Below are 13981 nucleotides of genomic sequence, written 5' to 3' on the forward strand. Positions count from 1 at the left end.
CATATACAGTGAAGAGTGCACTAAGAATCGGCAAAATAACGCAAAAGATGCAAACATAATACGTTGTGAAATAAAAAGACATGAAACTGTAGAGGTGGAAAATTATCAATAAAAACCTGTAAATGTACATTATATTGATAGTTTCCCACCTTTAGACGTATTTTGTCTTTGATTTTGTTGTGACCAACTAATATCTATAAATGATTTTGTAATATTAGTGACTCATTTTCAGTCGGTTTATTGCTGGTTTTACTAATATTTTTTGTTATATGAAGGTGGCGGTCTTTGGAAGCAGTGTCAACATCTTGCGCCCAACTATCTGACGTTCCCAGCAAAAAGTCCATCTCCAAGAACGTGAAGAGCTGGCTTATGGGTCTGTTTAACAGTAATAGCATCAAATCCAGCAATACATCCCTGAGAAAGGGTGTTATGAACGAATACAACAATCTACAACCAGAAAAGGAAAGCATAGTTTAGGAAAAATCGAAATATTGGAGATACTGTGGAAGTTAAAACTCTTTTTAAGTCAATTTAAAGTTGTTTAGGAGTTTATGTAAAATTTTATTAGGTCGGATTCTTCGGCGGTTGTTTTAAGTGGGAAATACACCATTCAATTGGGTTGAACAATGTGGATGATTCAATGAATCATGTATTCTGCAATTCAGTAAAAGCGTTCAACAAAATTGAACGTTGAAAAAAGTTAGACAATTTCTACTTTCGTTCAACTTCGTTGAACAACTGGGATGAATCATTCACATTGACGCGACTATACAAGTTTTGTCGAGTGTGTTCGATTCAACCGTTTATTTCATTTTGACTGATATAAATAGTTTCATTTATCAATGATGCATAGATGGAAAGACGAAAAGACTCCTATATTTCTCGACTTACAATATAAAAATCACGAATTGAATCATCCACATTGTTCAACCAAATTGAATGAAAAATAAATGAAGCGTGTATATGTATGCTTTGCAATTTGGTTGAACAATATCATTGAGTCATCCACATCGTTCAACCGAATTGAATGGTGTATTTCCGCCTTTAGGTAGCACCTTGGATTATCTACCCCAATGGGGTGCCATTCTATCAAAAGAATAGAAGAATTCTGTTCACTAAATATTTTATGATATGTAAAATCATATAAAAAGTCTATGATATAGTAAAACTATTCAGTGTGGGGCGTTTTCTACTTAGCTATTAAAATATTTCCAAAAATGTTGGATATTTGGCACATTGTCAATCAAAAATGTAGTTTTGTGATGAAAGAAAGGTTGTGGCAAAGAGTTTATGTAAGTATATATACTGTTATATACATATATTCTTAACTCACCGGCACAAAATTCCGCCACCCAAAATATTTGATTAAGTTTGACAATCTATAACTTTCTTATTTTTACTCCGAATTTCAAGATTCTTGCATCAGTTTGTAGGTACATGTATTGATGTCGTTCAGTATTATTCCGGTAACAATATTGTTTGCTTAAACGGCATTATACGAGGGTGAATGGAAACGTTGTTTTTTCTCCCAACTTTAAAAAATTGTGTGGAAAAATTGGAGGGCTGATTTTGTTTCATACTTTTATATTATCCTGGAGGTACCACTAAGGTTTTGTTTTGTGAATTATCCGAATATATCTTTTCTTGTAAGAGCTGTAAATAAAAACAGTGCTTTGAAGATTTTTTTAATTAAAAATATCAAACCCACTAAAATGAACAAAACAAAATAAAATTTACAACAAAACAAAACAATTCAATAGCGGGTATGTCCACCTCTTGCAGCAACGACTGCTCGCAATTTGTTTGGCATCGAATAAAGATGTTTTATCCTTGCCTGGGGATTAGCCCGATATTCCTCTACCAGGGCCATGTGGCGACACGCTTTAATTACTATTTTTGCTAATTTTATTTTTTTAATAACGTTTCTCAAGACGGTCATATAAAATTCACATTTAATATACAAATCGGATGCTAAGAAGTTTTACGAAACGAAATGTATCCCTAACCATATGTTTTTGGTGTGTTCAGTTTAATAAACTGAATTCCCCATAAATTAATTACCTTATCAGACCTTATGTCAACGCACTTTGGAAATGCATTCGAAGACGTTTCTTAAAACTACAGAAAGGTTCTGAGCTTTTAAAGCGCCAGATGTAGTAATTTATTGCCTTTTCTAGCCATATTGTAAAACCGCAAACATGATGACCGTGTTGTGGTCTCTGAAGTATCGTCACGGCAGACACGCAGTTCAGACGCACCGTCGCTGCCCTCAAACAATAAATATCCCTCTTACGAGATGAATAAGCACGCCTTTTAACCAAAAATAAAATAAATATTACTGTTCGTTGTTTACACTTATTTTAATCAATTCCATTTACTCACTTCCTCACATCGGAACAGCCATAACTGTACCAAATTTTCTGGAGGCCTAGGATGACGGCGAATAGCTTTTTTTAAATTCATCCCATAAATGCTCAATGTGATTGAGATCTGGGCTGCATGCGGGCCATTTTAATCTTATCAATCCAACCTCTATTTTATGAGTCCATCAGTGTTTTTATTTACAAAAAATGTTACAGCTCTTATAAGAAAAGAGATATTATTCGGATCATTCCAAAAACAAAATTTTAGTGATGCCTCCGGGATAATATGACAGGACTATGAAACAAAATCAGCTCTTCCATTTTTCCACAGAATTTTTTAAAGTTAGGAGAAAATACAACGTCCATTCACCCCTGTATAATGCCATCCAAGCAAAATGTTTGTATTGCCGGAATAATACCAAACGGTATCAATACATGTACCTACAAACTGGTGCAAGAATCTTGAAAATAGGAGCACAAATAATAAAGTTATAAATTGTCAAACTTAATCAAAAATTTTGGGTGGCGGAATTTTGTAACGGTGAGTGTATTTGCTTTAATTAGTCACAGGATTATCGTTTCTTTGGTAAGATGCTCCTCTGCTCACTAGTATTATATTTCAGTTGAATCTTCGACTATACTACTGTCTGGCCAAATTCACTTTGTATTTGAGATGCGCACAAAGATAACGGAAACCATGGGTGGAACTCTATTTTGGTACTGGGGGTTGTTACTCCCGAGGATGGGGTTGATTAAGTTGAAACACCAATTACCGAAATATATTTATTTAAGGAACATCTGAGCGTTCTAGATTGACTGGAGATCTTTGGCAACATCACTGACTGACGAAAACATTTGTTAAGGTTTATTGTACCATTTAATGTGTCTACAACAATAATCAATTGATATTGTTATAAATAAAGACTTAGTAAGCATACTAGCATATATCTTCATAAAGAATTGTATCTTGTGGCTTAATTAAAAGCAAATAGGAAAAGTGCAGGTGCTATGTAAGATTTGGCATTCTCAAAAGAATATAGAACAATTTTGGGTGGTTTTTGTACAATAGTGCAATATTATTATATATTTCCAAAGAAAAATATTGGTCGTTTATTCCCATTTAGTATTTCCCTACAGTTTTATCTGCTATTTTGTTGATTCTTACTTGTTTTATAGGATATCTACATACCATTACAATTAAAGCACATATCCTATTGTTTCACCAAACGATATATTTATACCCTGATTTTTCAATGGCCCAAAGATATGAAAATCGCTAGGTGATAAATCTGGACTATAAGATGGAGGCTCTAATATTCTTCATTAATTTCGTTGTAGATTTTCTTTTACTATTTTTTTATTTGTAAGTTTTTGTCTTATTGCTTGATTGAGCTTGTTGTAAGTTTCATTATACGGGTTCTGTAAATTCTATAAGCAAGCGTTTTTCATGGTTGAAAAAAAAAAGATTAACATTACATTGACTGCAGAAGAAACTCTTTATTTGTTTTTTTAACTATTCAATTTGATATTTCTTTCATCTGCCTTACTTCTCTTGTGTCTTCCTTCTTCGTTTCTACTGTATATATTTATGTAAAATACATTTGTTATCTTTTTTTGAGCTATTTTTCACCCATTTTTCTCTTCAAACCAGTACGAACTTCTTTACTATGACTTTATGTTGGTACTAAATAAAAAAAACCACCCAAAATATCAGATCATTACCCTAAAATAATTAAAAATTGTCAATCTAGGGTACGATCGAATCATTCGGCCAAAGTGGTTCAAAAACTATTTGGTTTGCACCCCCCAAAATAAGTGCATTTAAATTCCCTTATTGTGATGATCAGTGTGATCTTGCAAGCAAAAATTTTTATTTGTTTTAAGAGCATGTTTTAAAAAAAACGTTTGTTTGTGCTGAAAAGTTTTGTTACGTTGATTATTTTTAATCTTTTAGGTTTTTGTTGTTTCAAAACTGCACAAAAGAAATGTTTTCTTTGTTTTTTCGGTATACCAGTGTCCAGACTATATGTTCAGTTAAAAAGCAGAAAATATTTCTTTTGTGGAATGGGTGTATAAAGGGTGGCGTGGTACTGAACGAGAAGAGATCTACTGGAAAAATAAGTAATTAAATCATGAGATTAAAAAGAATAATGTCATTTTGTAAATATCGCAAAAAAATAATAATGTTTCAACATTCTGATTTCTTTGTCAACTTTTCTTGATTTTAATTATTTTATTACTCAATTTTTAAACACTACGGACCGGTTTTTCGAGCGCTAATCAAGAAGTTGATTATAATCAATTAGTTTATTGTAATCAATTTTCTTGGTGGGAATCAAATCGAGACATCAAAAATACATGTAAAACACTAATCATTCATTGATTGTAGGTAAAGCAGTAATTAAAATATAGCCGCAGCTGTTAAATTATTAAAAATTGCTTATTATTATTATTGATTTGTAAGTAAAATCAAGAAATTAACATCAGAAAGAGTTTAATTACGGTTTATTTTAGATTAAAACGAAAATAATAAAATAAATCTGTCAAAAATGTCAACATAACCTCAAAATGTGACATCTGTCAGAAGTACGCTTAATCAAATATAATTGTAATTAAATATTTGATAATGATCATTTTGATTAGCGTTCGAACAACCGGCCCTAAGGGCCAGTTGTTCGAACGCCGGCCCTAAGGGCCAGTTGTTCGAACGCTAATTAAAAATGGAATCCACTGATCATTATTAAATATTTAATTACAATTTTATTTGATTAAGCGTACTTCTGACAGATGTCACATTTTGAGGTTATTTTGACTGATTTATTTTATTATTTTGGTTTTAATTTAAAATAAACCATAATTAAACTCTTTCTGATGTTAATTTCTTGTTTTTACTTACAAATCGATAGCAATAATAATAAGCAATTTGTAATAATTTAAGAGCTGCGGCTATATTTTAATTACTGCTTTACCTACAATCAATGAATGATTAGTGTTTTACATGTATTTTTGATGTCTCGATTTGATTCCCATCAAGAAAATTGATTACAATAAACTGATAGATTATAACCAACCTAATCAACTTTTTGATTAGCGTTCGAACAACCGGCCCTACGAGAATTTTTATTTTTTTAAGTGACATTGTTAACTGTCATGTAGTTACATTTGTCATGTAGTTACTTGTTTGCCCAGTAGAGCAATCAGTTTGAACTTGCCCAACTCAACCCGTATTTTTATTTTGTCGTTAAAAATTGCAAGAACCATCATATCAGATAGCCGCAATATATTAAGGAACTGTTTTTAAGTACAATTTTTAGATCAGATAGTTAAAACTAACTAAGTGTTGTATGTACAGGATGTTTTATATATGTCATATAATTTTTAAAACTTAATGAAATGTGTAATGTATGTGATTGAACTTCTGGGACGAAATATTTAAAGGGTTAGAGTGTTAGAGGTTTCTTTAGTTATAGAGTTGTTAATTTTCATGAGAGAAAACTTTAGAATCTTAAAAAACTTTACAGTGTTGCATAAATACTTTACAGTGTTTTTCTTGCTCAGGCGTTGTCAGGTCTCTCGATGTATGTATTTTACATAAAAAACAATAAAAATAGATAATCTCCCCACGTCACAGTAATTTTTGTTTCCAAGTATGTGGTAAATAATTTGTTCCTTTAGCACAATGACTCTCTAACTAAAGTAACTTCATATTTCTGACTGTCTAGGATTATGTAATATAGCACGAACTATAACATAGCACAACAGACTATAATTGGGCTTATTTTCATGATGACATGTTTTATTGGACACAAAAACTTGTAATGGTACAAGCACCAATGATACCAATCATTTAAGTTTTGATTTTCCTTTTGGACTTCCCCGAAAGGTAATTTCAAGTTTTAAAAATGCGGTTGGTACTTGTTGAAGACAAGTATTGCATCATCAGGATCATCTTACATTCCCGTCTAATCTATCAGATGAGTATTGTCTGCATTGATTACTCAGTAGTGGCTTGTAGCTTTTCTATTACTTACTCCAATGTATCTAATCTGCAAGTCAGCATAATAGGCAGCATTAATTTTGTCGTTTGTACTTCAGCTCACTGTTTTCCATGGTCAATTTATTGTCTATTAGTCTTACTATATGGCACATGTACGTATTAAACAAAAGACAGTATAAAACCTTAGTGTACACATAATTTTCTGCCGAAATGATCAGATTATCATCATCAATTAGTTCCCAGAGAACCATCATTAGAAAGTTCATCAGTAAGTATCCCAGGCAACCGAATAACGTCTACAAAACGTTGAAAAGACGTCATAATTATCACCAAACCACGCCAGTTTGTCACGTTTTTTCGACGTCGAAACTCATGTGAATGTGTCCCACTACAACTGACGTCATTTTTATCACGTTTTATATACGTGATATAAAAAACGTAGTTTTTATGTCGTTTTTTTAAGACATTTTTCATTTTATGGTTTTAAAAATACACAATAATAATTATTCGTTAGGGATATAACCCAATAAAGAAAAAAGAAGAAGAATAATTATTCGTATGGGCATTGTTGGTATTGCAATTTTTCATTTAACTGTTTTAAATTTAGCTTATAGGCTAAAACTAAAACCAAATGGGAGACTATAAAATGCATAGAATTACAATAGGTACCCTCAATGCAACATTATAGAATTTTCACTTTTTATATAGTTATAGGTACTTACTGTGCCAAAACTGAAACAACATAGAAACTAATAAATAATTTATTAACAAATTAATTTAATTAAACTCGATAACACATGATTAGTTCATTAACAGAAAATAATCACCAAAACAAAACAAAACACATAACCTCAAACCGTTTTCAAGAAGAACTATTGCATTAAGCTAACTCACTTGAGAAAAACGAATAAAAATCTCCTGATTAACACGTTTCTTCAACTAAATATCTAAATGAAAAGTCCTATTTTATTACACAAAGCACGTAAACGATAAATGAAAAATTTCTTATGACAATTTAAGCTTATAAACGTCAATATACAACATTAACAGTATAAGCATTAACTCGTTAAGCTCCTCCCATTTTTGTGACGTCAGATTTGGGATGTCTGAAATGAAAACGTGTTTTTAAACGTATTTTAACGTCATTAATCTTACGTATTTAAAATCACCTACAAAAGACGTTTATACGACGTAATGTTCAAACACGTGTATATATTCAACCAAAAGCTGACGTTTCCTCGACGTTATTGACGTCATTTGTTTGCCTGGGATCTTACCATTCTCTCCGTCTAATGGTCAATTTTGCAATGTTCCTAATACTTACTAAAGGTATTTATTGAGAAAATTAAGAAACAGGTAGACATTTCACATTTCAGTATGTACATTTTAATCTTTTCATCATTATACAAAATGACGTCACAACTCAACCCGTATTAAATTTTTTCAGTCTTTCGAACACTTTGTCAAGGTTTGTGATGGCTTTTCTACGCTTTTGACACATGAAAATGTCAAAAATGTCGAAAATGTCAGAAGCGTTGCCTATATCTTTTGGCCGTAGTTTCTGATGTTATATAGCCTAATTTATCTACATAAGGTTTTCTTAAGTAGAATATATAATTAAACGCTTAACGGTGCTCCATTTTAAAAGTAAGCCCAATGATTGTCTCGATAAAATTTCTATTTTGCCTATTTTTTGAAGATTATACTAATCTGAATGTTAAAGTTTTTGTACACTTTACTGTTACCATAGTCTGAGTGTGATTAGCCGTTTTTTCAAAAAGATATATGTGATTATTTTTGTATCCCGTCAATTGCAATGTTGCTGCCTTACAACATTTCGTTTGGGACCTACTAAGCAGCCAACTAACGGAAAATTACATGTTGCTTGATAGACACTCCCTATTTTGGTAATGGTTGGTTGTTTGGTCGGCGTTTTTTAAGTTTTGAAAGACACAGTGATGTACAACACAGCAAAGCTGAATCATAAGAGTATACGTTTCCAAGAATGTAATGTCTTCTGAATGAACATTGATCTATAGGAGTCATCTTCTTCATGTACCATGTCCTTTTAGAACGTTAGTTACCATCATAACTACCTTAATTTTATTCACTGTCACCCTAAATAATCCGCTTATATCAATACCACACCATATCGCAAGTTCTTCAATCATGATGTTCTTCTTCGTCCTGGTCTGCGTTTGCCTGCTATTTTTCCTTGCATAATATTTTGCAGCAACCTATATTTGGGACCTCTCATTACATGTCCGAAATACTCCAGCTTTCTCTTCTTTCTTTTTATAATCTCTAGTATTGTGGAATTTTGAATCTTCTCTATCCAAAAAACTTTTAAAATTCTCCTATAGCATCACATTTCAAAAGCCTCAAGGCGATTTAGATCAATTTTATTCACAGTCCAAGACTCGACACCATAAAGCAAGACCGAGAACACGTAAGCAGCGACATAGGCGGTTTCACAATGCCCATTTTAGGTCTCTGTTACATAATAACTTGGACATCCTTCTAAAAATGGCTCTGGCCTCCTCTGTTCTGGATCTAATTTCACCGTGACTACCTGCATTACAATTTAACTGATATCCAAGGTAAACAATTTGATCAACTTGCTCAAGTTTGGTACTATTTATTATTTTATACTATTACAGAGTGAGTCTGTAATTTGGAATAAATTCACTATCTCAAATACTGTTTATTTGAAAATTGCTCACACTCGTCAATAAGTATTTCAAATTGTCCCTTTTGACATACAATAATAATGTATACAAGTTGTCCCAATTTAGAGATATGACGTCATCGTTGATTTTTTTAAATAGCAACACTCTCATTTTGATAGCTATTTTGATAGAGTGTGTAAAGTTATACATAACTGCAAAATATCAAATTTTTATTCTCTACCATTTACAAGATAATAAAAAATAACAAAGTTATGTCTGTGATTTGGAATAAATTCAATAATTCAAAAACTAATTGTTTTTTTGAAAAATGCTCAGACCCGTCGATTAGTATTTCAAATTGTCATTTTTGACATACAATAATAATATATACAGGGTGTCCCAATTTAGAAATATGACGTCATCGTTGATTTTTTAAATGGCAACACTGTCATTTTGATAGCTATTTTGATAGGGTGTGTAAAATTATACATAACTACAAAATTTCAAATTTTTATTCCCTACTATTTACAAGATAATAAAAAATAACAAAGTTATGAAAAACAAGTAATCAAAAATAATAATTGAATTTAATTATATCAATAGGGCTTTTCATCGATTGTCATTTGTTTCGAGCTTCTCTCATGTGTCACATAATATTAATATATCTACGTCATACGTCTTTGGTTTGTATTATTGTATATACCAATAACGTATGTCGTAGATATATTAATATTAGTGACACATGACAGAAGCTCGAAACAAATGACTGTGAATGAAAAGCCCTATTAAGCAAAATGCTCATAATGTTGCTCTCAATTATTGTCAAATAGTCAATGGGCAACATTATGAGCATTTGCTTAATTGAAATAATTAAATTCAATTATCATTTGATTACTTGTTTTTTATAACTTTGTTATTTTTTATTATCTTGTATATGGGAGGGAATAAAAATTTGACATTTTGCAGTTATGTATAACTTTACACACCCTATCAAAATAGCTATCAAAATGACAGTGTTGCCATTTAAGAAAATCAACGATGACGTCATCTAAATTGGGACATCCTGTATACATTATTATTGTATGTCAAAAATGACAATTTGAAATACTAATCGACGGGTCGGAGCATTTTAAAAAAAATTAATTAGTATTTGAATTATTGAATTTATTCCAAATTACAGACATAACTTTCTTATTTTTTATTATCTTGTAAATGGTAAAGAATAAAAATTTGATATTTTGCAGTTATGTATAACTTTACACACCCTATCAAAATAGCTATCAAAATAACAGTGTTGCCATTTAAGAAAATCAACGATGACGTCATATATTATCTCTAAATTGGGACACTTTGTATAAAGGACAATTTGAAATACTAAGCGACGGGTCTGAGCATTTAAAAAAAAAACGATTAGTATTTGAGATATTGAATTTATTCCAAATTACAGACTGACTCTGTATTGATGGTTTTATATTCTGTTGTTTACTTATTACGATTATTTTGGTTTTCCGTATTTCCAGATCCAGATCTGCTTGCTTACAGCTCTCAAGGACACTATCAAATAATAATTGCATACCTTCTTGAGTATAAGCTATGAGTACTGTGTCGTTCGCATATTGCAAATTATTGATCACTTCACCATTCACAATTATTGTTTCTTGTTTTTTAGAAAGGGCGTTTCTGCAAATTCTTTCGGAATAAACGTTGAAAAGCACGGCCGACAAGAGTTATCCCTGCCGTATTCCTCTTTTAATATTAAGAGCCTGTGATTCCAAGCCATCTACTAAAACTGTTGTTTGATTCCAATACAAATTTTAAATTATGCGAATATCTCTGCCATTCAAGCCTATTTAATAATCCTATTTTTTCAGGAATTCAATTATATTCTTTGTTAATATTTGTTTTTGTCCCCATACCAATTTATTACTTCTCTGTGAGAATTGCTAGTGACAAATTATTAGCTATTGTAAAAACTATTCTAATTAAGTATTTCAATAAATAAGGGATAATAGATCAACAAAGTTTGACAGGTGACATAATCATTGTGAAGTCAAAGGTTTGACAAGTGACAGATGTATGGTAACTCTTACCACATTTACAACACCATACTTAAAGGGGGCGTGACGTCGCGTGTTTTCGAGGAGATGAAATTTCCTCAACTTAAATTGGTTAATTCCCTAACACTTCCTTTATTTAAATCAATTTTTGCTGTTAATTTTTTATAAAAACATATCTAGTGACCCTTTCACTCTCTTATAGCTTTGGCTATGTTGTACATTGTCAAAAACCTAAAAGATAATACAGCAGCATATATCGGAAACCCCGTGAAACCCTTCTGTCGACTTCATATTTTGAAAATCACACGAAATCGAGTCAACGAAAGGTTTTTCCGGTCAACGTCTTGGTGTACAAATATGAATTTTGTCTCTTCGGTGTTTGCAGAAGGTTTAAGTCAGAATTGCGTTTGAGGCTGTGAATATTATCTCCAATTATTGTATATAAAATAAAATATGTAGTCGATTATTTTTATTTTTTGAAGAACTACCTTCGCACTAGAAATGGACGTGCCATTGACTTATAAAGTTTATAGTTTATGTATAATAAAATAATTTCACATGTAAATATGTTATTGTAGGTACTGTTTGATAAATATACATATTTATTTATTAAATGTTCATATTCAATTGATACATTTCTCTTGAAATTAACGCACCACCTTAACAATGGGTCAGATTTGATGTCTGGAATTTCCTAAACCTCTCCTCCAATTTAAGTAATTTTTTAATATGTTATAGTAATATTCTTTAACAATATCGCTGTAATAAAATTATTGCTAAAGAGAGAAATTTTCACTGTATACCGAGTGTACAAATCAAACTGTGGTTTTTCTCGAAAGTTCACCACAATCTGTGGAATATTCTATCATTTATAAAATACTGTTTTTTGAGTCATTCGCTTATGTTGGATAAAAAAAAGTTAGACACTTTAACAACTACCCATGTTCTTTATCACTACAGGTTGTTTCTAAATAAGTGCGGCAAACTTTAAGGAGTAATTCGGCATGAAAAAATAGTGACAGTTAGCTTTATAAACATATGTCCTCAAATGCTTCGTTTCCGAGATACGGGATGTGAAATTTTTCTTACAAACTGACGGTTTATTTATTGCTCTAAAACCGGTTGAGATATGCAATTGAAATTTGATAGGTTTTAAGAGGTAGTTTTTTTAATGGCATGGACTTTATCTCAATCGGCCAGTCACAACATGACTACTAAATCAAATCAAATCAAATTTATTTAGTCCTTTTACGCTGTAAACATACAGATTGAATGTGTCAAAATATATAATACGTATATAATAATAAGTAATGAGTTAAGTTAATTACATGTAAATATAAAATATAGTGTGTTAACATACACAACATACACATAGTCAAAACACAGATAACAATACAAAAATACACATAACACAAAAAACAGTGATTATAAATAAATTACACTAGGCGTAGTTCATACGGCTGTCTTTAAATTCCTGAATGGAATAAAAACATCCATTTACCAGTAATCTTTTAAGTTTTTTCTGAAACAGAGTTGTTGAGTTTGAACTCTTTAATTGTTCTGGTAGCATATTATATAACGAGATACCTGAGTATAAAGGTGATTTTTTTGAAAAATTGTGGTATATTTTATTCAAAATAAAATTGTCCTTATGCCTGGTATTGTATGAATGTAGATCCGAAAATTTCAACAAATTATATCTCTTCTTAAACACATATGAAACTAATTTATAGATGTAAATAGATGGGACTCTTAAGATTTTAAAATGTCTAAAAGTATCTCGACATGAAGTTCGGAATGGTAAGTCGAATATTAGTCGAATCAGCCGTTTTTGAAGAACGAAAACTCGCTGAACATCGATCGATTGGCCCCATACTATTACATTATATGAAATACCGGAATATGCATAAGAGTAATAAATGGATAATAATGTATTCCTATCCAACATTTGTTTTAGTTTATTTATTTAGCGTATGGCTTAAGTATATCACAGAATATATTTAGATTTATGCATTATACAATGCATCACAAACAGATGTCCAATTTTTTTATATATTCGATTGACCCTTCGGTTGCCATTACAAAGTCTATAGGGTCGCCTGTGTATGCTCCGCGTGGGCAGTCCTGAACAATGTGACTGATCGTCTGTCTTGCAGCGCCGCAGTCACAAGAAGGCGAGGGGAGTTTACCCCATCTGTGGAGGGAGTCGGCGCATCTTCCACAGTTTGTTCGAATTCGATTAAGGGCTGCCCAAATCTTACGGGGACGTTCAAATTCGCCAGGTTTCCCTATGATGTCCGGTAGACTATGGTAATGCGGATCTGTCCTACTTTCCCAATCTTCTCTCCATCGGGTATTTAAGTCAAAGTTGGATTGCTGCAGCGCTTGAGCAGATTGTAGAGGGGGTAACCTGGATCGGAGACGGTTTCCAAGAATATCGGGGATGTCGTTGTGGACTAGAAGCTGGCGACTGTCCATTATTTTGTTATATTCTTTAACCAATGCATGTTCGCGGCGTAGGTTGGGTGGTGCTATATTACTAAGGGTAGGTAGCCACATTGTAGGGGTGGGCTTAATTGTGCCTGTTATCATACGCATAGTACGGTTTAGTTGGGTGTCGACCAGGTGGGTATGCCTGCTATTTAGCCACACTGGAGCACAGTATTCTGCCACCGGATATATCAGGCCAAGAGCAGAGGATCTTAATGTTGATGCTGTGGACCCCCATGTAGTGCCGCAGAGTTTCTGTATTATATTGTTGCGTGTTTTCAATTTTGCTGCTGTTTTCGTCAGGACATTTGTTTTAGTGTCGACAGAAGATAAAAGCAATTGTTTAATTTTTTACAAGTAATATTTATTTGTGGTACCCAAGACAAACTGCTATCTAAGGTTGTT

The 13981-nt window shown here is 32.0% G+C and overlaps 1 protein-coding gene across 3 annotated transcripts in view; it reads left to right on the forward strand.

Moving 5' to 3' along the window:
• LOC114325468 (receptor-type guanylate cyclase Gyc76C-like) overlaps positions 1-11700 on the forward strand; it is a 435588-nt gene extending 423888 nt beyond the window's left edge. For all 3 annotated transcript variants that reach the window (XM_050648929.1, XM_050648932.1, XM_050648931.1), the window contains exon 24: positions 276-11700. In XM_050648929.1, the coding sequence (XP_050504886.1) occupies positions 276-477 (202 nt within the window). In that variant the 3' untranslated portion in view covers positions 478-11700. The remainder of the gene's footprint in view (positions 1-275) is intronic.
• The last annotated feature ends 2281 nt before the right edge of the window (positions 11701-13981 follow it).

Source organism: Diabrotica virgifera, chromosome 4 (genome assembly GCF_917563875.1).
Source record: "Diabrotica virgifera virgifera chromosome 4, PGI_DIABVI_V3a".
Lineage (NCBI taxonomy): Eukaryota > Metazoa > Arthropoda > Insecta > Coleoptera > Chrysomelidae > Diabrotica > Diabrotica virgifera.